The following is a 22,782-nucleotide window of genomic DNA, read 5'->3' on the forward strand; positions in this document are numbered from 1 at the left end:
AGCTGCTTCAATCCGCCCTAGCAAAAACCACCGCCCAGACTGGCTGCGATGCGTGACACAAGAGCCCCTGTTAGGATGGATGGCAGGGTGGAAGGGCCACCTGTACCTCGTACTGTAGCATACTGTAGCTCAGAAAGTCCCCCAGGTCCGATTGACGTGGATAGATGTGGACAGACAGTCAGACAGCCCTGCGCCAGAGAGAGAAAGAAAGAAAGAAATGGAGACCAGCCCATCGACACAGAAGTTTCGCGCATTCGGGGGCGAGGGGGAACACGAGTAGGGGGCCTTTTATACTATTAAACCAGACAACATGATAAGAGTAGAGAAAGGAAGATAGATGGTGGGAGAAGAATTGGGTAAGATAGGTAAGATAAGCGTGACGCGAGCTCTCTCTCTCTCTAATAGAGGAAAGAATGAATATGTAATATTCATCCCTCAATGAGAGGTATACATAATGAGGAGTTACCTAGTTCTCTAAGGGTATATTTGGCTTGCGCCGTGCATGGCAATCGCGGCGGGAAGCCGTTGTTTTTGTTTTGGGAATCCATGTGCAGTGGCTGGCCTCGTGGAAGAAAGGTATCTAGGTAGAGAGAAGAGGCCACGGACTCCTCAATAGGTACTAGGTATGTATGTAGATGGATGGGGAGGTTGTATTTTTCACCGCCCGCTGCCATGAGACATGAACCGATTCTGCAGCGCCGCAAAAGTGTTGCCACCTCTCGAGCCTGTGCTCCCACTATGTGCCAGGCCGGCACCGCCGGGACTGTGCACGCCGCCATCTTTTCCACCGTTGTCACCACCGTCAAAATGCACGTGTTGCGCGCCTGCGCCTCTAGCAGCAGACACGGCTGGCGGTCTGACTTCGACATGGACGACCTTCTCCAGCAGCTCGGGACCCTTGAGCGGGTCGACGTTGCGGTATTTCTTGTTCCGCAGAGAAATGTCGTAGAACTCGTCGGGCTGGTCGGTGCTCATCAATGCGACCGTCTGGATCAGTTCGTCCAGCGACTCGAGCAGGATGCTGTTGTTGGGCAGGGTCTCGACGTAACTCCGGAAGTGTTGGATGTCCATGTCCATCTGGGCGATGCAGGCCGTGGTGATTCGATCTACTTGTGGCGACAGCGGTAAGGAGAGGATGCTGGATGCGGTGTGGGAGATGGCGTTGAAGAGCATGAGGTCTTTGAGGGAAGACGGGAGAGAGAGAAGCACGCTGTTGATTATGTTGGACAGGTACCGCGTTAGGGTGAGGATGTAGTTTGATGGTTCGGTTGGGGGGTCGCGGGACAGCCAGTCATACTCGGCCGTCTCGATCAGGTCGCTGACTTTGCTGTTGACAAGCTCAAAAATGCGGTTCTCGGCCGTCTTCTGGTGCGTGCTGAATTGCGCAGTGGCCTTGAGAGAGACGGGTGGGCCAACACCCACGCCAGCGCTTCCTCCTCCGCCGCCGCCGCCGTTGAGAGCTGACGAGGATGCCGACGAACGCGCCGTGGCCAGCAGCGTTTCGAGTTCGTGGCAGGCGGTGGTGAAATGGGAGAGGTTGATCAGGATCTGCACGATTTGGCCCAGGTACTGCGACGAGAGTTTCGACACCAGGCTGGCGCAGACTTTGGTGGTCAACAGGTCGTCGAGCGAGGTCAGCAGTTGGGAATCGATCTTGGCCGTCAGCGGCGACGCGCCCGCATTGTCCTCCTGCGCGGAGAAGAAGTAGAATTGGTTCAGGAAGTTGCGGATGTCGATGCAGCAGAGCGGATACATTTGCGAGAAGGGGAAGACGGTCGGGAAAGTCATTTCATGTACAGGGCGATCCGGCGTATACCAGGACACGTTGACGACTTTTTCGAATTCCTCGGCATTCTGGATCGGCATGGGCATGTAATCGTCTGTGCTGACGATCTCGATAAAGTCTTCGCTGAACCGCTGCTTGAGCAGCTCGGCGTACTTGTCAAACAACACCAAAACGAAATTGGACATGGCCGCTGTGTTGAAGTTGAAGCCGTTCATGGTCTGGATAAACAAGGAGATGAGGTTTTTGATCTTCAGCAGGTGTTCGGCGTTGTCCACGGCCGAGAGGGCCTTGGACATCAATGAGATTGCCGTTTGGCAGAGCGAGTCCCAAAGCTCTTCAACCTCGGTCGTAGAGCGCAGATCAGGGACCTTTTTCATCGTGGCACGCTCCATGATGGCGAAACCTGCTATATCTTCCAAGAGAGTGTGGAGATCGCCCATCTCTTCGTCGACGAGGGAAATGGAATTCTGAAGCAGGAGATCGCGTTGAGCGCGGCGACTGGCGGCGTAGTCGGTCTTGAATTTCTCCATTTGACCGAGTGAGCGGTGGATGTGCAGTGCTTCGAACAACGGAGAGAAATCCACCTCGAGGTCTTCGCTTTTGAGCAGGTCGAATTCCTCGTGTTCGTCCGCCACCAGCTCAATGGCAGAGTTGAGTTTGAAGTTGGCAAGATATGATGTCTTTTCGGATCTTTCCTTCAGCCGCTGCTTGCGAAGATCAGTATGGTAGAAGGACAACTCCCCCAGATATTGGGACATCTCTCGGACGCGAAATAGCCAGGTGTTGAGGTCGGCCATGACGGCTTCAGCAATCGATTTCTGAGTCGCAGGTACCGATTTCTGAATGAGCTCGCTCAACTCGTACTGCGTGACATTCTGGAGATGGACGCTCTGCAACTCGTCTAGAGCTCGGAGAGCAGCATAGTGTTTCTTTTGGTCACGAAGCTCCTGGACTTGATTCGCCAGGCGAAGAACTTCTAGACAATCTTGCAGAGCGTGCCGAGCATCTTCGATATTCTGTCTCACGCCGCGGGACTCAACCAGGGCTTTCTTCTGATCTACGAGACGCTCGGTACTCGCTTGAATGGACTGATTCAGCTCGAGAATCTCGTTGGTGAGAGTGACGGTGCCCTCGCGGATCCGGAGCAGCTGATTAACAGACTTTACAAACTCCTGGTGGTTGGTGTTGCATTGGCGCTCAATCTCGGCCTCCCGCTCACCGGCAAGGTCTGATAGCTGGCTCAGCAGATGGGCAGTCTTGTTTCCGTAGCTGTAGTCTTTGATGTACGGAATCAATTGATCCAATGTGTCTGCCTCTGAGGAGGACGTAACAATCTCGTAATTGCGTCAGCCTAAGTTGCACAGTGACGAGGTCTCTCATACCTGCTGAAGCACATTATTCATGTCATTTCTGTATGGCGCTATTGAGGGCATCGTCCCAGGAGCTATACTGTCTCGTAAAGAAGTTGTAGTTCACAGGCGAGACTAAAGACCAAGATCTGGGTTTCCAAATCGCGTCGTAGTCCGGCTTACGTGGCTTGTTCTATGGGAGCATGGAAAAGGACGACTGGACAAAGCGAGCTGTGAGGATTGGAGCAAGTAGCAGTGGATTTGTCTTCTATTCAACGTTCACACTTTGCGAACAAAGGACAGGCAGAGAGAATATGATAGACTCTGTGGTTGTCACTCCGGGAGAACAGGAGAACTAGCGGTCGGCTAACTTGCCATGGCAGCGAGGTGTCGGAGGTGTTAGAAACAACGCTAACCCCATGGCGTTAGCGTATGGCCAAGGAATTAATCGCTGTAGCCCCTTCATCAACCTCACTTCTCTGTCTCCTTCTCTTCCCTTCATCATATCAAAAAAATATATAGGTAAACCCCCCTCCTGAGGGAGCCAGAGGTGAGAGCCGGGGGGCTCGCCGCGACGAGAAGAGCCTGCGGGCAGCAAATTCAAGAGCAGACATGACTGCAAGGTGTCGGGTCCGCGGGAAGGACAAAAGCAAGGGCTGCCAGTGATTTGAGACAAGAAGATCGCACCTGCCCTGTGATAATAATGTCAGCAAACCGGGCCCTGCCGTGGTGTGGATGACTGAGCAAGAAGACAACAAGGAGAACAAGAACAACATGCAAGAGCTAAACGCATAGATGTGACACTTTGGAAGACGGATGAGCTTGTGTCCTCGGTCCAGGCCCCAGAGGCAGTTTCAGTGTCAAATCATCAAGAGATTTGCAACGATGCATGAACCTGCTTGCCAAGCTGGCTGCTGAGCTCGCTGAGACTGTGAATTCCAAGCAGATGATGATGATGTCGTCGTTGCCTGGGTGGCAAATTGAGTGAAGGTACCCAGCCGCCCATGATGTCGCCAAAAGGTGAGGTGGGAAGTGAGAGCGCAGCGGAGATTCTGGCCTGACGTTGGCCACGCCCAAAGCACGCTTGTTGCCGCATATCGCAGCCGTGGAATGGTCGCTACGCATACAAATTCTACGGGCAAAGCTACAGACACTGCGGTTGGAAGCGTGGGATCGACGTGAGAACCCCGTGGCCGGTGAAAGTCAACAACCCTCACTTGGTTACGCCGCTGCATCGTCCAGCCGACTTGTTGTTCCGTCATTCGAGACTCTCGTCGTCGTTTGAAGCGGCCTATTCCCGTTGTGGATTGTTGTGAGTCTCTCCCAGCCGCTCCTTCCCACGAAAAAATTCGCTTCTTCTTTTTTCCGCCTCAACTCCCCTCACTTTTCACCATCCTCCACGTTCCTTCATCATCCTCACACTCCTTCAACACCATTCGAATCCTCGAATCTTCTTGGTATTCGTCCTCACTCATCACATTCTTTACCACAGCACACTCCCTTCATTGATTTCAGAGCGTCACCCCATTTCCCAACCTCAATCCGCACGTCTGGTGAGTCTTCCCAATGCCCTCTGCCCAATGCCCTCAAATCGCCTCTCTGCCAAAGAGAGGCGAGTTCGATTTGCCCAATGGCACATCATCAGTCTTCCTGCCTTTCCAAGCCTTCTTACGAGAGATGGTGGACACTGATTTTGATGACTGTGCCCCCTCTTGCTGGCTGGATTGGAAACGTGATGTTTCGGTACACAAATCCAAACACCATCAGCGTTACTCTCCCCCATCCCTGTCTCAATGGATTCGAGCCATCAGCTAACTGCCCGTCTTGAACAGCCATGTCTCCTCCACATGGGCCAGGAATGGCTTCCTCTCCTCACTCTACTGATGAGACAACCAATCATGGAACTCCATCAACCAACCTCACTGCGTTCACCCCTGAGGCCGACTTCGGGTCCAAGGGACGTGCCCAAGACTTCGCTCGCCCTGTCTTGACGCTTCGTCCTACTCAACCCAAGCATGCCACGTAAGTGTGATGAATGGCATCTATCACATCCAAGTCGTGGAGTATTAGACTGACTTGGCATCAGTGTCTGCGATGAGTCCGAAGAGGATGTCTTCCTTACTGCCCCGATTGCAGCCAAAGGACAGCAACTCTCACCCACTGCCGAGGTCTTCACCCCGAGATTGTCCACTGGCTTCATGAAGAAAGATGGCGAGACCCAAGCTGGTTACATTGACAGTGCCCAAGAGAACATGGCGGTAAGATTTCCTTCAGCACCAACATTGTACCCGGCACATACACTGACAGTGCAGCAGATCCGCAAGCCTGGCAAGTTCATGTATCGCCCGATCAATTTCCAAAAATGTCCACCTTCTGCTCAAGTCCCTCCTCTTCATCCCAGTACCCATCGCTATGGTTTCGGCCTACTCAAGCTCGATCAGAGCCCCTTCAAGCGTTTCACTGGCATGCACCTCCACGACTTCAACGTGACTGAAGGCGTCTTCAGCCTTGATGAGGGTTTGACTCGTACCTTCGTCGTCATGGGTGTGGCACAACTGTTCCCATCTCAGACCATCACCCGCCACTATACAGTAAGTATCCCACTGTCCTTCATGTTCATGCATATACTAACACTTGCAGGCTGAGATGTTCCCAACCATCAAATTCATCAAGTCCACACGCGCCTCCAGCGGCCTCTACGCAGTTTCTTGCGCTGATCTTCGCGACTCACTGAAAGCTGCTCGACAGACTAACCTGATCTTCCCGCATTCGTTCATGTTTGTTTTCACTGGAAAGCAGCAGATGTCTGACATCGGTGGAGACCCATCCCTTGTATCTGATTATGAAGGACAGATCATCGTCAGCATCCATTACAACGGAAGATTGATTGAAGCAGCTCCTGTTGTTGCTGAGATCAAACGTCTCCTTTTGCAATGTGGTGAAATCAAGGCTTTCCACAGCATCCCTGCCACTCGGAATGAAGTTCGGGAGATTCGTGTGGAATTCTACAATGCCGACGTGGTTGATGTCGCCAAAGATGTCATTCGTCAAACTATGGTCAATGTATGTTGTCTCCGTCTACCCTTCTCTCCAGGACTAACATATCTTAGGGTGCTGTTCTGGATGCCGCGACGTTTCAGCCTGATGTTCTTGTTGTTTCCGAGTACAATCAGGAACAAGAAGAACAACTGTCTGTCACTGGTCGTTCAAGAGTGCCTTTCGATCCTGAACTCGATCGCATCGCTTATGCAATCCAGCATGATGGCCTTCGTCATGGTCGTCGCCTCAATCAGGCCATGAACCATAACGCCGTCGACATTGCCCGCATCCAGGCTGGACTTGACGTTCGCACCACTGTCAGTTGATTTCCGTTCCCCCATCTTGACTGTACCAACTGACAATACGTCCAGATCATGCTTCGTAACATCCCAAACCGCGTTGATCAACCCATGTTGAAGACTCTCCTTGATGTCACCAGTCGTGGCCGCTATGATTTCATGTACCTGCGCATTGGTAAGTTGAACTGCATCTCACATTTCCAGATGCTCACAACCACTTCAGATTTCGCCAACAACTGCAATGTCGGTTACGCTTTCATCAACTTCGTCGATGTCAGTTGGTCCCTACCCCCCAAGTCATTGCTGCTGCTAACTCTCTCCCAGGCTCAGTCAATCGTTCCGGTTCGTAACCTGACCGCCTCCCCCGTACTTCCTGTTACTCACTTCTATGTTTCTAGTTCGTCCTTGCTCGCGCCGGAAAGCGCTGGAACTGCTTTGCCTCTGACAAGATTGCCGAGGTCTCTTATGCCAGTGAGTATCTCTTCTCTGTGCCATCACCGCAACCAGCTTACAATTGTGTGCAGCCATTCAAGGCAAAGATTGTCTTGTCCAGAAATTCCGCAACTCTTCCGTCATGCTTGAGCATCCTGCCTTCCGCCCAAAGGTAAGTTGAGTCTTTCCCTGCCTTGGTTACCAGCTGACCACCCTTAGCTCTTCATCGCTGGCAATGGTCCAACTGCTGGACAAGAGGAGAAGTTTCCTGGACCCGACAACCACTCGAAGATGCGTCGTTCTATCGAGAATGCCGAGCATGTTGGTCTGTACATCCCTCTTCGTATGAATCGTCCCGACCGGTACCCCGTGCCACCACGTCATCGTCGCAATGTGCGTCGCACCGGAAGATTCAACGTTGATGAGGCTCGTCGCAACGATGTCTGGTCGCCTGGCCGTCGTGCCTACCATCCCAAGTTCAAAACTTCGCCCAAGGGTTTCAGAAACAACGCGTCACCGGCTCGTCGCAATGGTGTCTACTTGCCTCCTGCTCGTGCCAACAAGCCCAATGTCAAGACTGCACCCAAGGCTTTTGCAAACAACGCGTCACCGGCCCGTCGTCAAGGTCCATTGTTGGTTGACACTCGCGATCCTCATGACCCGTTTGCCGGTCGTCCCCGTCACAACTCTCCGTGAGCATATTTATTCTTATCTCGTCTACAACATCAGTATACTGACTCTCGCTCTACATAGGACTTTTCGCTCCTAGACAAGGCCAGGTCTATCGTGAAGAACAACGACGTCGCCGCTCTCAATTTGACCGAGGCACCCCTGGTGCTGAGAACGAGTTGGGCGTTGCACCTCGCTATCATCTCCAAGATCCTGCGCTCGAACACATGAGCAACATTCATCTTCCACGTTTTTAGCACAACATGATCGTGGCGCTGGACGTCTTTTGATGTTTCAGGTCACACCATGTTGGTATCATGGACTGTTGGCGGTGATCAATACCTGTGGTCGAGATGTCCGCTTCTTGCCTTGTCGGCTTGGATTGTCTTCCTGCTTGCATTACGGATGGATTGAGACACTTGGTCTTTTGAGATCAAGTTGGTCTCAACCTGGACAACCAAGAAAGGAGTGTGCTGGAGGACTTCCCCTGTCATCGAGTCATCGTGGCTCTTGCCCCCTTGTTTTCCCCTGTGTTATTACACAGGCGTGCCCCTAATACTTGCAAGTTGAGCTTCTTCTCTTTGCTTTCTCTTCAAGAAAAAAAAAAATGTGAGCAGGGTCTTCTATGAGTCCAATGTACGACAGTGAGATGGGATGGAGCTTGGACTTTATTGAAGACAAATCATGTACCATCAACACAGCGTGTGTTGATCACTCATAGTGATCCAATAGCTTACACAATCAAATGGATTCAATCCACGCTTCTTGTTCAAGGCCTTGCTTGTCGTTGATGCTGTATACCTCCTGACGAGACAGCGGCTTGAGATTTAGGTGAGTGCCGCAGTCAATTTGTCCTGAAACCAGACGCTGACGACGGCCTGTTTTCTGAGCACCCACAAGTCCCTCGTAATAAGCCCTGGAATCGCGTCGATGCCAATGCTGTGTGATGCTGATACCTTCCGCAAGCACAATCGAGAACTCGCTGTCGAAACCACCGCCCACCTCGACCCAGACGTCATCACGCGGCTATGCGCCTTGCTCACGAAAGCCGTCCAACTCCCATCAATCCGGCAGACCTCATTTCATACGGCAGCGGCTTTGTTGGTGGAGGCATTAGCCCAGGCTCAAGACAAGCAGACAATGTCAGCCTTTACAGGCCGGACAGGCAGATTCCGTGCAGTATCAAAGAAGAAGACGGAGGACTCTACAAGATACAAACTCAGCAGGAGGCTCCAGGAGGGTGGTGTGTGTGCACTCAATTGAAAGAGGCCATATTTAGCCATGCGAAAGCGGTACTAAACAAGGTGACATTACTATCTGCAATTCTCCGCTGTCTGTTAACATTCGTGGCACAGTACTGATGGCAATTGTCGATCAGTGGCTGAAGACAGACTGTTACATTTGCGCCACTGGTCTGCCGATTGATGGGATATCAAGCATCAGCGCGGGTCAGCAAGGTATCTGCAACACCGGTGACACCACTTGTTGTCCTCTTCAGTGAGAAACCCTTCCTTGCCTACCTTCAAGCATTACCAAGGCTGGATCCCGTCTTTCCTCACCACACAGCCGACATCTTTGTCCCTCTTCCCTTCGACCACATCCCTCACCACGCCTGCTCCGACGCTCGGATCCAAGGCTCCCATCTGCTTCAACCGCTCTGGATCGCCGAAACCGAGCCCCGTCGCCAACATGCCCGGGCTCACACACCACACCTTGACATTGTCCTCCTTCAGCACCCTGGCCCATTCGCGCATCATCATATTCAATCCGGTCTTACTCGCCCTGTACGCCGGAATTCCTAGCGCTCCGAAGCCGCCGCTGGCTTTCGGCCAACCTTTGTCTGTAGGCGATCGGTTGATAGGCATCGCCTGATTCGTGTGCTCGGCGAGAGTGGAAGTACCACTTGTGATAAAGAGCAGTCGAGGGTCGGAAGATTTCAACAAGAGAGGGACGAGAGTATATGTGAGGATGTACGTGCCTGTCACGTTGACTTCCCAGGACTTGTTCCACATCTCGCGCATGGTGAGTTCGCCAGTGGAAAGCTTCAGGTCGAATTGGCTACCTATCAAAGCACAAACAAGAATCAATATGGTCAGGACTCGATTACCTTGGGCAGGAATTCATACCGGCATTGTTCACCAGCACATCCAACCTTCCATAGTCCTTCTCCAGAGTCTCTGATAACTTCTTGATAGATTGGTCATCGTCGATGTCGATCTGCACTGGTGTCACCGTGCTCTGGCTTTTGGGAAACTCCTCCTTGACCTGCTTCGCTGCAGTGGTGGCCTTCTCGAAACTCCGCCCGCCTAGGAGGATTGTGTATGTCTTGGAAGATTGGAGTAAAGACTTGACGGTCTCAAGACCTAGGCCGGTGTTTGCGCCTGTGATCAAGACGATGGTGTTGGCTGCCATGGCTGTCACGGAAGAGATGTTGTTATTGTACAGTTTCGTTCTTGGGCTGCTGCAGACAAGACCCTATTGACGTTGCCCTCTCTTTGCCCACCAAGAAGATGTCGATTTCTCCCACGGTATGTGCTGTCTTGGACGTTGGTGCTCCAGCCAATATGCGGATCGAACTTCTTCCAATTCTCCTCTTTTCGGGGTGGTGAGTAGACCTTATTGATTCGCGACGTGAATTGGACGACGAGTTTGAACACCAGAGAAAACCTTAACAGAGAAGCGGTTGAGACAAGCCTCTCATCCACAGATTTATATACCCTTGGCACATGCCTATACCTCGTATATTGTCCGAGAAGCCTGATTTTCCTCGCCACCTCCACCGCCATCTAGCTATCCTCGTAACCCCCCGACGCTCTACATCATATGGGGGGTTGATCTCGGACATAAGCCTACTGGCCCCAGGCCCAACTCCAGAGGATCATTTACTGAATTTGGTCAAAGGAGGGGTCGGTCGGGGCAATCTCAACAATCAATCCCGCACATGGCAATGCTTGTTTTTATCTCAAGGGTTCCAAAGCAGCAACGGGGGGCCTGACTCCTGAGAGGAGTAGCGGATTTAAGGGCTTGCACCCACCCCTGTTCTATTACCTGGTTGGGACTTCTTTCAACACCATCGAAAATTTACGAGAGCGATGGACAATCATTGTCACATTGTCACATTGTACCATTGTCACATGCAAAGGCGCAGAGATACCTACGTAGGTATCAATTGGCTACAGGGCCAAGACCGAGGGGGCCGCCGTTCAGACGGAGATCGAAAAACTTGCTTTGCTTCGCGCGCTAGATGCCTCGTAGTTCCGGGAGATACGCGGAGGGGGACGAACTGGCGTAACTGGCTGGCCGTATCGTGATAAGTATTCGACTCGGTGAGCACCCTTTGTGATCGTCCCGTTGTATTCGTCAGTGTTTTGTAGATCGATCGAGCAGATACACCTAGGGTATGGTAGAACCCCGGAGCGCCCACTGGGGCAAGGAGATATCATCGGTGCGTGTGGGCTCGGGATCGGAATCATGCCGACTCGGGACGAAAAAGAAGCGAAAACTCCAGTTAATATACTCGGTAGTATGAGTTAGTGGGCGGAGTTTAAGCCCCTTATAGACGTTGGATCTACTCGTATTAACTGTAGATGGATTTCTATATACTGATATTATACTGCTACAGCATAATTTCAAATGTATTGGGATTCGCAGTTGTCTGATACAAACAGGAACCCCTAGGATGGTATCAAAGGCTGCACACAGTCGCTGCAGCTGTTGTCGTAGCTCGCCTGCGCCAGGCCCACGGTCAACGTGTCGTAGTTGAACAGCACGTACGCGGAGCGCAGGAACGTGTCGCCCAGGGTGTAGAAGCCCTCGCCGTCCGGCATGGGACTGAGGCCCAGCATACACACACCGTCAGCCAATCCGGAGTCGGGGAGGATCATCTCGGGCCAGGGGACGGCGATCAAGAGGTCGTCGCCTGCTTGGTTGGCGAACTCGAAACCAATACCTCCCGGATCGGACGCGTAGTCGCACGAGACGGCGTAGAGGCCGCCTTCCGCGTCGTAGAGTTCGGCAGCGAGCGCGTCGGCGATGGCGGCGAACTGCGATTTGGGGAGATAGGTCAATGTGGTGCCCGTGTCGAGAAGAACCGTGTACTTTTGGTTGCTGGGCACTGAGAACGTCTCCCCGCCGACGACAAAGGCGATCACAGGTCCTCCGATATCCAGCTCAATTGCCCCTTCTGGTGAAGGCTCCACGAGGGGGAACGGTACCAGCGCACCAGTCCACTTGCTCTTGTCATAGCCACCAAAGATAATTGTGCCGGGAGTTGTGTCGGAGTTGTGTCGGTGGCGGCTGGGAGAGGGAACTGTGTTAGGCGCGGGTTGCAAAAAACGGTGAAGAGGGACCTACTGAGTTCGTTGAGGAAAATACTGTAGCCACGGACGGCGATGATGCCTTGCTTGTACAAGCTGTCGATGTAGCCAGGATACTTGATGTCGCTTTGGTAGACGCTTGCTTCGTTGGCGGAAAAGGAGATGCCCATGATACCGCCGGGAGGGTCGCCGGCGTGCGCTTTGGTGGCAACGCCGAGAACCATGTTGGCTGAGACTCCGCCTGTTTTGAGAGTGTCGCCGACATAGTAACCGAGCACGGCCGAGTTCTCAGACGCGTAGGTGATGTTGAAGAGACCCAGGTCGTCGCGGCTCTTTGCTGTGGAGGACTTTGTGGGATCATCTACATGCGCCAAGGGTCAATTGCCAACTTCCACCAATATATAAGAAACAATAGCGGAAGAGGGAAATGTGTACAGAAGGTTGAGGTGCACTTTGGGCATGAGGATTCGGCACCAGGACTGTACGCCCAAATGTCACTGCTCCCTGTGTCCAAGACCAGGCTCAGAGCCTGAGGAGGAGTTCCGATTTTGACATCAATGGTATAATGCGCCGGGGTCTTGTGCGAGAGCGAAGAGCTGAAGGCTCGTCGACTATGCTTTGCAGCTGAATCAACCGACCGCTTCCTTGTCAAAGGCAGCGCGACATAAGACGGGGCATCCTGCGCTTGGAGGGACGGTAAGGCTGAGGCTGAGGCTGAGGCTGCACTTAGCACGCAGAAGAGGACCAAAAGATACATTTTCCCACCCTAAGCATCACCAGCACCAAGGAAGAGAACAGAAGGACGGAACAGGACAAAGTTTTCGAGTCTCCTTCTTTCTGATTTATTTTCTGTCTCAATCTCCCTGAAATGGATTCCATTGCGGAGCGAGAGGGCTATGGGAGCTCGTGAAGTTCCAAGCCGTGCGTGAGGCTGAGGGCTGAACAATCGTGCATACACGAGTCAAGCTGCGATTCTCATTGGTTTCACATGAGGAAATCCTAGCGTTAAGTCTCTAGGAGGGCACATCTGCTGCAGCAGATCGAGCTGTAAGCTCTTTGGCCTGACGGCTGCCATGTCTGTACTGGAGGGGGCAGACTGCAATTCTTCGTGATCGCGTGGTCTTTTTCCCCCTCTTTCTTTTTTTAGGCGAGAAGAAGCCTTCAGTTGCCCATTTCGTGAGTCCCGAGGGTGGGGAAAACCAGCAGGCGACTCGCTTACCATCAAGGATGAACTGGTCGAAGGTGGAAAAAGCCCAAGTCTCCTAAGAAACAACGAGCGGCGTGGTGGCAGGAGCCAAGGGCTTGGAGAGGGATGGCATCAAGCTTGTCTGCGAAGTGCCTCCAAAGCTTCAGATTGCTTGCTACCTACGTGGTAGGTACTGATGGCCCATGGCCCTCTCTTCTCCAGAAAGGCTTCTCCTGCGTGAATGTTGTATATTTCTCCCGGAAGATCTTTCCATCCATTATTGTACATGGTTTCGCCACGCTTTCGTCTTTTGCCGCCGAGGTCGTGTACTCTGGACTCGAGTATCTCCCTGAGCATAGAAACCCATGATGCTGTTAGGAAATCAGATCATATCCCTACCTAAGTAGGTACCTAGCACTGCCCTAGATACCGACGTGGGCTTCAAGTTGCATGCCGGGATAGAGCACCTCTTGGCGCTCGGCAGACCTGCCACTAGGCTTGGGTAGAACATCCTGCGCCGCCATCCAGAATAGGTCAGACTTGCTAATATGAGGCTTCAAAATCATTGTTTGCCAACTCGTGCAACACAAGCTAGAGTGTCCAGTCCAATGCCACGGGGTCTGGGCTAGCTGAGAATCCAAAGAAAATGGGCGAAAGCCACGACATCGATGCCCACCCTACTTCGACCGCAGATACAGACACGCGGAAGTCAAAGCGGCGGAAGATATCAAACCCACAGTCAGGGATCCGGAATCATGCTCATGCACGGCTACGAAACAACACGGTAAGAAAGACCTCGGGACGCAGACGCCTTGGTCCTCACCCACCACGAGATCTCCATCGACAGACTGGCAAAGCAAAACCTGACTCTGGCCTCTCCACTCCGCAAGGAACATCAAATGGGGATCCCAAGTTCTCGCTGTCCTTCGCGAAATCCATCCTTGACAAGATCTGGATCCGCAACAAGAACCAGCACCGGACCCAACCGTGGTGGAAGTCTCTGTCGATGTTGAGGAAAGCAGTCTCCCGACTTGTGCTCATCGAGCAAGAGGAACGGTCTCTGCGTCGGGGCCTGATGATGGGCCAGCAGGGCGCTGCTACTGCCATGGACGCCAAAGCCGTGAGGAAAAGGTTCGAGCGTGAAACGGAAATCCGCGGAGAAAAGCAGGTCTGGGTCGATTGGATTCGTCTGGTGTTGGTGCCCAAGGCTTATCTTGCCTTTTCCGGGCTGGTGAGTGATACTCAATTTGCACACCTGGGGATTGTGCTGGTTGGGCTTCTTGCCGATGTGGTCAGTAGTGTGGGTCTGCCGACCCCAAGCCAGCAGCAAGAAGACGAAGTTGAGCAGGGAGGAGGGACACGGATTACGGCAACAAGAAGGGGCCAATCCGAGACTGGGACTGCAAGTGCACAGGCAAGAAGTCTCACGGCCATGAGTACCAGGGTTACGGGCTTGCAGAGCGGTGAGATCGTGGAGAGGACGTACGACAGTGATGACCTCGGAGAAGTGGTCGAAAGAAAGCGAAGAAGTGACCCCAATCAGGGGCAGGAGCAGGAGCAGAAGCTGAGTCAAGCTACGACCACCCGTTCATGGCCTGGTAGCGTTACAGACCGTGGTCCAGCTCTCGGAGGAAATGAAGATCAAGCACTGGTGGCCGGTCCTGCGGCCGAGGGCGTTTCCAGAAATGACAATACAATCAGAGCCACGCAGGCACGAAGGCAAGAGAAAGAGAACCCCTCCTCCACGGCCGAAAGTCCTACAGCACCTTCGCTATCGCCCTCACTGTCAGGATCACTCCCCACTTCTCAAAGAGACCCCCCCACCATATATCAAGACACCGTCGCCGTTCCTCCTCCTCCTCCTGCTCCTCCTCCTCCTCCTGCTCCTCCTCCTCCTCCTGCTCCTCCTCCTCCTTCTCTCCTCCCTCAACATCCACCCGTTCCGCCGTCCAGAACAACTTCGATTCTCAAAGACACGCAGAAGCAGACCACACCACCCATTGCGGAAACCCACGCCAGGAAGGAGACGAGAGACAACAAAGGCAAACCCAAACCCGGTTCCAAACGCAGCACCACCACCACCACCACCACGAAGGGTAAAGACAAACACAAAGACAAAGGCAAAGAAAAGGGGAAAGGGAAGAGCGCCATCGACGATCTGTTCGCCGGCTTGACGTGAGAATATTGTACTAGGTAGTATGCAGATCAAAATGCAACGCCCACGGATCCCGCTGTCCCGTCCACCCATCCCATCAATTTATTCCATCAATGCGAGTGTACCGAGGACAGTATACGGTGTACTTCCGTACATGTATGTCCATGTCCATGTCCATATCCATATGCGCCCATCTGTAACGATACAAGCCGAATCCCTCTCTAGTAGCATCATACACATCGTTGTCGTAGAACTATAGGCCCCTAGTTTGGAACAGTGGGACTTTCTGAACTACCACGGCCTGGCCTCCGCATTATCCTCTTTCACCATCAAATATTCTCTTAGACCCGACCCCTTTGTAAGGGCATACTCACCTGCGCCCTTCTTCAAGAGGGATGACTCTCACTCTCAGAGAGTCGGACATTCGCCCCCCTCAGCACGAAAAACAGGTGGCTTTCACCGCAGAAACGACGTTGATCTAAAGAGGGTTAACCGTCTTGATTATTTTTTTTTTTCAATACTATAGCTAAGGTATAGATTCAAGTTTTCTCTCATTGAGTAAAAGAAAAGAAAGAAGAAAAAGTCCCCCATTCTATCCTTCCCAACAAGCAAATCTTTCACTTGGGACAAAAGAAGACATAAAAGTCCTCCCCGGGGGTATCATGGTTGTTTTGCTTTTCCGACCCCCAAGCTTTGGAAGATTCGCTATCAGCCCCTGTTGTTGCCCTTGCCCATGTCCTTGCCCTTTCAACCCAATTGAACGCCATGCGGTGGACGGCAGAGACCAATGCTGCGCCCTGTGATCATGTAGTAGCTGTGCTTGCGTTGCCCTGTCTTCATCGATCCCGCCGCGCCGTTCGCTATGCAAATGTAAGAACACGTCCTTGATCTTCATCCTCATCATCGTCTTGAACCATTCGATCCAAGACCGTCATTTCCACTGTGGAGATCGGTAGTGCACCACGCCGCTTTGCAGGTACCGGTAGTAATCAGCAAAGGTGCGCTTTCTCTCGTTGCCTACGCCAGCACCACCATATCCCAAGCTTCGTCGTTCCTATCGGCGATAAGGATCTTGTCCACCATAACCACCTCTGTCTCTGTCCCGCTCTCTGTAGTCTCTTCCCATATCGCGGTCTCTATCTCTCCTATCTCGGTGCCCGTCCCTATCTCGTTCCCAGTCCCGTACTGGACTCCGACTCCGTGGCCTTCGTTCTCGGTCACGATCCCTGTCTGGTACTTCTCTCCCACCAGTGTCATCATAGCGTAATGGTTCGCCATAGTCAGGGGGTCCATCCCTGTACGCTGGCCGATCGTCCCTGCGTCGATGCTTCGGCGGAGCCGCATGAGGATCGGCACTGGAGTATGGAGGGATATATGTGTCACGGTTGCCACCACTGGCAGGAGCGCCAGCGCCGCCACCAGCTGTGGGGGGTGCCCGAGATCTTGGTGGTGGTGGACCACGTCCATCGTCACGAAAAGGTGGAACATCTGGCGGACCATATCGATACGAATCGACTTCGCCAGGTGGTAGTCGCGGTGGCGGTGGAGGATCGCCAGGAGGTCGTCGCGGGTAGGAGTCATCATAAGGCGGACGGTGACCTTGGCCGTACGGTGGCATGTCTCGATGAGGCGGGTAAGGATTTGCACCTCGATAGTCACCTCCGTCCCCATACGCGCCATTCTGGGGAGGCGGACCTAATGGCCGTCTGTTAAAGTGTTGGTTGTTGTGGCCGTTTGCGTATGGTGGTCTGCCACCAGGTACTCGAGCACTTGGAGGGGGCCCGCTGCCACGCATCCCTTCGTATGGTGGAAGCGGCCTCCCACTGATGCCCCATTCTCCCTGTGGGCCGATCCCTACAGAGCCACCAGCTGGGGCGGGCGGTCGTTTGGTTTTCTGATCTCTGAACTTCTTTCTATCCAGTTCGTGCGACTCTTCAAAAGAAGGCAAATCTTCAGGTCTCGCTGGGTAGGGCGGAGAATGAAAATAAGGATGTTTGAGGGCGTCCATGGCGTTGATTCTTTTGCGCCAGTCCAGCTTCAATAACTCACTCAACAGTGAGAGCGCCAGGGGCTCGAGGTCGCGGAATTGTCGATTGAGCGTGGAAGGCATTTGGTCGAAATCCAGGATAGCCTCGGCGCCAGGAAGCTCTCGCCAGCCAGGCATATTCTCTTCGGTAGGGGATCCCAGCAGCTCAAAGATCAATCTGGCCTGGTTCAGGTCACTGTCTCCGGTCAAAATGGGCTTGTGCTTGAACATCTCGCCAAAGACACAACCCACTCCCCACATGTCGATCGCAGTGGTATACTTGCGCAACTGGAGGAGCAGTTCTGGTGGGCGATACCATCGTGTCACAACCAAAGTAGTGTATTCTCTGGTAGCTTCGCCGCCTCCTTGGCCCGGTCTGGGAGGCTCATCGTCGTAAGGACGCGCCAGCCCGAAATCCGCAATCTGCAGAATTCCTCGATTGTTGATGAGCAAGTTGGCGGTCTTCATGTCTCGGTGTAGGATTTTGTTCTCGTGGAGATATGCGCAGCCTTCGAGGAGCTGCTTCATATAACACTTGATCTGTGCCGTGGTGAAAGTGACGTCGGGGTTTTCCAGGAGGCCGGAAAGATCGTGGTCCATGTACGGGGTCACCATGAACATGCTCGTTCTCTTGCTCGCATTCTTCGGTCGCTCGACGGCCATCTCTGCCAGCTTGAGGACATTGATGTGGTCGAGTTGCTTCAGCAACTTGATCTCCCGCAGTGCGGTTATGGGGAAGCCATCCTTCTCGTTGTGCATCAAGATCTTTTTCAGGGCCACAATCTGACCTGTCCTCTTGGACTTGGCTTTGGAGACTTCGCCAAAAGTTCCCTCGCCGAGTTTGCCCAGGTATTCATATTCTGTGATTCTTGAGCAGCCGTGGAACCGGGGTCTGCCATCTTCAAGGAATTCGAGGGTTTTTCGAGGATGTTTTGAATCCGAGGACATGGCGACCACGGTTTTCACGACCTAGACCGGTGGCCTCTTGTCGGATGCTGCTGGTGCGCACTGCGGCGGCAATGTGCAACAGCCTCAGTCCGGTGCAACGGTGATGAGATGGATAACGTCCAAGCGGAGGTGATTGCGCCCTTCTGGCGTGGAATCGATGAGGCTGCAGTTCGCTATCGACAAGGCCGAGGCCAGAAAAAATGAAGTGGTTTCGTCATCTAGTCGCAGAGACACCAGATAGAGACGAGTTCGTCTAGCGCGATGCAGGCAGGATCAGGATCGAAAGGTGCGGAGTGATGATTTCACTGGGTGAAGTGGGAATGTGCGGCAAGGGACATGCGCAGGTGAAGGCGGACTCAGTGGCGGACTCGAGCGCAGGTTGAAATCGAGCGCATCGACAATGGTGCGGTCTTTGCGATCTTGGTTGAATGATTCAAAGACACGATCTGTCACAGCCGGCAAGATGATGAGGATTTGGCTTCTACAGGTGCTGCAGTGCCCGGGCCCGATTATTGGGCGACAATGGAGACCCTGCAGATTCAAGCAGAATTGGCTTGTTGCTCGCTTGTCCCCAGATTGTCGTGGCTCGCGCGTGGCGCCTTGCCGAAGCTCCGGAAGAACTGTTGTTCCGGCAAGGCTGCGTCCAAAAGCCACCAGGGGCCCAGGGACGGTAAAGGCTTATGACACCTCGCAGAGTACCTTTCCACAATCATCCTAGTTATTGCTGTTTGAGTTCATCAGCCATGAGCAGGTAAGTTTGGCCATAGAGCCCTGAACATGCAGAGCCGTTGTCGGCCGACAAGGCTGTGAAGAAGATACCCAGGTAATAAGGCCAGGCTCATCCTCATGCTGGGCAGGTGGGAGGCCTAAGCACTTAGATGGCATCTTCATGCTTGTCAATCAAGGCTCAGCACGCCCGACGAACAAAGCCATCTTATTACCCTTCACTTTCCTATCGAGATTGGGGATTATCTCTGCTTTTTCACTTTCACATCCGCAGCTTGGCCGCAGGTGATACTGCTGCCATACACACACTCCAGCCATGGTCGAAGGAAGTTGTCTTTGCGGCAATGTGAAGTTCAATCTCGACATTGACCCTGAGGCCGTGGAAATGGTAAGGCGCCCGCATCCCACCGGTGGCTGTACGATACCGAGAGATTGTCTCATTTGGAGAAATAGCAAACCAAAGCATGCCACTGCCGCCCTTGCCGTAAAATCACTGGGGCATTCACGTCCCTCAACCTGACCGTTCCCTCAAAATCATTCACCCTCACAAACGGCAGCTTGAAGACGGTCAAGACGACCCATGTCGATGAAGGGTTTGAATTTTCCCTCGCCTTCTGCCCAGACTGTGGGAGTCCCATCTACGCAGTACCACACTGGGCTGGGCCGCAAGATATTCTTGTGATCCAGGTGGGCACGCTCGACGACGCCAGCTTGCTGGAAAAAGTGCCGGCTGTTGAGATGAACGTGAAGCACAGGCTGGGGTGGGTGAAGGACGTTGACGGGGCTGAACAGAAGGAAAAATATGTATGATATTGTTTTGTTTTGAATACTAAACTTCTCGAGCCATTCATGCGCTCGAGCTGCGTTGAATCCATGCCTAGTCAGTTACCTTGTGAATGTCCGCTGTGGCTGAACTAGTCTTCCGTCAGGTCACCATATTCCCACATGCCTCTCCGTTCCTTCTTCGCTTCCTCTTGGAGCTCTCGAAACTTTGCCAATGTGTCTGCGGATTGCCTTTCCCAAGCCTTCAACTTGACTGGAACCATGGCCAATCCTTCTCGAATGACTTCCGCGTTGATGCTCTCATCGATTTTGTTGGACGCTTTCGGGTCGAGCAGAGAAATATGTAGCGTCCCTTCCGGAGCAATGTAATCCACATTCGCCACCAGCTCTCGCCCATCTGTCTGCTCCGCAATGAAATCAACGGTGTCTCGGAGATACTGCTCGGAAGTCGGAAGCTGGAGGAAGGACAGGACGGCATCAGTCGCCTGGGGTTTGAGCTTCTGAGTGGAGAATTGTGGTTGGGTCAAAGGCCGGAGTCGAGTCCAGGGAATGGTTTCCGAGTTGCCATAGTCAAGGTAAGTCAAATCCACCTTCTTCCCGTCACGGTCAACTCTCCTTACTCTGGCTCGATACCACTGATCATCAACTGTGAACTTGGCAGCAACGATATCTCCGACCTTGGGTGGTCCAGGCAATGGTTGGTCGTTGGCTTTGTTCAAATGGAAGGATTTGAAGGCATTCATGAGCTCTGTCAGGCTTGCGGTCCCAGCGCCAATTTGTTGAACCTTGAGTTTTCCGGTCTCGTCGACGTGAGTCACCATCACATCGCGATAGTCCTTTCTTCTCGAAGGTGGCTGAGCCCCCTCTCCATTTGTGCCATTCGCACCGTCTCCAGCAGGTACAGCCTCGTCTTCATCGGCGTCCTTGCTTGGATCCCAATCGTGCCACATGCCCTTTCGAGCCTCCTTGGCCTTTTTCTCGGCCGCAAACAACTCATTTGCATGACCGCTTTTCTCGGCTGAGAATGCATGAACTTCGGCGAGGCCCTCTTCTAAGAGAGCCCGCGCGAAATTTTCGCGCCCCACGTACATGGTACCAATAAATCCGCCAACTTTGTCGGTATCCTCAACGTCGATCTCCACGTCACGCTGCATACATCTTCTGTTGGCAAAGTCATAGGCTTCCTGTCCAAACGGCTCGGCGGCCTCCCCGGATTGACGTGCTGGCTTGGGCGTTCGAATGCCGGAGAGGACAAAAGTCAATTTTGCATTCTCGCGGGGGACGAGAACCACGAATCTCGAACCAGCTCTGACAAAGTCGACCACAGCTGGGACCTTTTTCTGTCTTTGCAGCACTGAGGCTTCCATCTTGGCTTTCTGGAGACTCTCCGAATAATCCTGATAGTGTTTTGCTGCAGGAGGTTTGTCCGACCACATGCCTTTGGCATCCTTTTGGGCTGATTCCTCAGCGAGAAGCAAAGCATCGTAATCGGGCGAGCGATCGTCGTCATCTCGTCGGTGTCGGATGACTGACGCATAGCCGGCCTCCACCAAGGCCAAAGCAACGTTCTTCCCGGCCACCGTCACAGTAGCCACCTCGCGTTCTTCAAACCCTTCCGAAGCCGGCTTCTTGCCATCAATGCTCACCTTGACGTGCTTTCCGATTAGTCGCTTTCTTAGGAACTCCTTTGCTTCAGCGCCGAAAGGAGATTGTTTCGGATCTGAAGGCTTTGGTTGACGGATGCTGGACAGGGTTACTTTGCGTTCGTCGCCAGATCGGGTCCGAAGAAAGATTGTTTCGGCATTTAAGATCCTCGAAACTGTAAAATCCGCCTCCTGCACTCCAGCAGCTTTGGAAGACGCAACACCGGTGAAGACGCCCTTTCTGGCATTCTTTGCCGCGTTCTCGGCGTTTCTAAACTGGGCCATTTGATTGCCCAGCAAGGTGACGTGCTGGTCATTCGAGCGAGCCAGACCAGCCTCAAGCAGAAACATGGCGATATTCCCTTTGGGGTGCAGGACATTTGCGATGAGTTGATTTTGCGGCGTCACTCCAAGAAGCTCGACGGAGCATTTGCGCTGATGTAGCCTCTCGTCCACGAAGGAGTGTGCCTCGGTGCCGTAAGGCTCGGCCGGGACCTCCTTCCCCTCCGGCGTAGTTCTCTTGGTCGCGGGAGCTCGTATACCGGCCAGGACAAGCATGGTCTGAATGTGCTTGGTGGGAGTGAGCATGAGACGAGCAATCAAGCGGTCTCCCGTCAGAACCCTCTCAACGATAGCTTCGATTTTCTTGCCCTTGTACTGTTCAACCAGGGCATTTGGGTCGGAGACCTCGGACGAGTTCTCGATCTGACCGCCCTTGGCCCATAGACCTTTGCCCTGAGATTTTGCATCACTCTCCAGCGACCTCAGCTTGTCAAGGTATGCCAATGCATCTTCGTCGTCCTCCTTCTTGCCGGCATCCTCACGCACTTTAGCCCAGCCTTCTTGGACGATGAGATCGGGCAATTCGGCACCGTTGGGGAGTCTGACTCGGCCGTATTCACGTTTCGTGGTGGGGATAGCATAAAGGACTTGGAACTGAATGACCTTGCCGAGGACCTGCTCGCGGACGAATTCGCGGGACTGAAAGGCAAAGGGCTGTGCCGGTTAGCTGCATGCCGGTTGTGGGTCTCGTGAGGGTTATACCACCGACCTCGTCACCTTCTCTTTTCAACCTTGGAGCACTGATGTAAGCCAGAGACAAGGTTCGTTCAGCGCCCTTTGCATTGGTGATGATCAAGGTGTCGCCTGACAGGATGCTCTTGACCCGAGCTTGGAGGAGAGCCATTGCGAAGACGGAGTGGTTGCGGAGAGGAAAATGTCGAGGGGCAGCAAGAAGACAATGAAATATAAATAAGGACCGCTATGCAAAGCAAGAGTCACTGCAAGTGAACCAGAGTGACAAGTTGATCAGAGCTCAAGAGGCGGTGGAGGAGGAGGGGCGAATTTCAACGGGTGTCTGGTGATGGAAAGGCCAGCGCTTTTGTGGACAGTTTTCGATTTATTTACCAGCGCATTGTGAAATTT

The 22,782-nt window shown here is 53.1% G+C and overlaps 8 protein-coding genes across 8 annotated transcripts; 3 read left to right on the forward strand and 5 right to left on the reverse strand.

The window, feature by feature from the left end:
• Nucleotides 1-657: 657 nt before the first annotated feature.
• Nucleotides 658-3,219, reverse strand: Z520_06204 (uncharacterized protein; the record flags this gene model as incomplete). Its single annotated transcript, XM_016776705.1, has 2 exons — nt 658-3,120; nt 3,169-3,219. The coding sequence occupies 2 exons, from the start codon at nt 3,217-3,219 to the stop codon at nt 658-660; spliced, it is 2,514 nt and encodes an 837-aa protein (XP_016632247.1).
• Nucleotides 3,220-4,969: 1,750 nt separating this feature from the next.
• Z520_06205 (uncharacterized protein) lies at nt 4,970-7,831 on the forward strand (the record flags this gene model as incomplete). The annotated part of the gene is made up of 11 exons (XM_016776706.1): nt 4,970-5,157; nt 5,222-5,393; nt 5,451-5,726; nt 5,776-6,198; nt 6,246-6,491; nt 6,546-6,648; nt 6,697-6,746; nt 6,872-6,944; nt 6,998-7,077; nt 7,125-7,597; nt 7,675-7,831. 11 exons carry the CDS (start codon nt 4,970-4,972, stop codon nt 7,829-7,831), a joined length of 2,241 nt encoding a protein of 746 aa, XP_016632248.1.
• Nucleotides 7,832-9,103: 1,272 nt separating this feature from the next.
• Nucleotides 9,104-9,986, reverse strand: Z520_06206 (uncharacterized protein; the record flags this gene model as incomplete). The annotated part of the gene is made up of 2 exons (XM_016776707.1): nt 9,104-9,636; nt 9,701-9,986. 2 exons carry the CDS (start codon nt 9,984-9,986, stop codon nt 9,104-9,106), a joined length of 819 nt encoding a protein of 272 aa, XP_016632249.1.
• Nucleotides 9,987-11,248: 1,262 nt separating this feature from the next.
• Nucleotides 11,249-12,647, reverse strand: Z520_06207 (uncharacterized protein; the record flags this gene model as incomplete). Its single annotated transcript, XM_016776708.1, has 3 exons — nt 11,249-11,883; nt 11,928-12,251; nt 12,326-12,647. The coding sequence occupies 3 exons, from the start codon at nt 12,645-12,647 to the stop codon at nt 11,249-11,251; spliced, it is 1,281 nt and encodes a 426-aa protein (XP_016632250.1).
• A 1,075-nt stretch (nt 12,648-13,722) lies between these two features.
• On the forward strand, nt 13,723-15,255 carry Z520_06208 (uncharacterized protein; the record flags this gene model as incomplete). The annotated part of the gene is made up of 1 exon (XM_016776709.1): nt 13,723-15,255. The coding sequence occupies one exon, from the start codon at nt 13,723-13,725 to the stop codon at nt 15,253-15,255; it is 1,533 nt and encodes a 510-aa protein (XP_016632251.1).
• A 1,030-nt stretch (nt 15,256-16,285) lies between these two features.
• Nucleotides 16,286-18,205, reverse strand: Z520_06209 (serine/threonine-protein kinase bur1; the record flags this gene model as incomplete). Its single annotated transcript, XM_016776710.1, has 1 exon — nt 16,286-18,205. One exon carries the CDS (start codon nt 18,203-18,205, stop codon nt 16,286-16,288), a length of 1,920 nt encoding a protein of 639 aa, XP_016632252.1.
• A 1,042-nt stretch (nt 18,206-19,247) lies between these two features.
• Nucleotides 19,248-19,741, forward strand: Z520_06210 (uncharacterized protein; the record flags this gene model as incomplete). Its single annotated transcript, XM_016776711.1, has 2 exons — nt 19,248-19,319; nt 19,385-19,741. The coding sequence occupies 2 exons, from the start codon at nt 19,248-19,250 to the stop codon at nt 19,739-19,741; spliced, it is 429 nt and encodes a 142-aa protein (XP_016632253.1).
• Nucleotides 19,742-19,845: 104 nt separating this feature from the next.
• Z520_06211 (uncharacterized protein) lies at nt 19,846-22,543 on the reverse strand (the record flags this gene model as incomplete). Its single annotated transcript, XM_016776712.1, has 2 exons — nt 19,846-22,353; nt 22,409-22,543. 2 exons carry the CDS (start codon nt 22,541-22,543, stop codon nt 19,846-19,848), a joined length of 2,643 nt encoding a protein of 880 aa, XP_016632254.1.
• Nucleotides 22,544-22,782: the final 239 nt, after the last annotated feature.

This window comes from Fonsecaea multimorphosa (assembly GCF_000836435.1).
Source record: "Fonsecaea multimorphosa CBS 102226 unplaced genomic scaffold supercont1.11, whole genome shotgun sequence".
In the NCBI taxonomy this organism is placed as follows: Eukaryota; Fungi; Ascomycota; class Eurotiomycetes; order Chaetothyriales; family Herpotrichiellaceae; genus Fonsecaea; species Fonsecaea multimorphosa.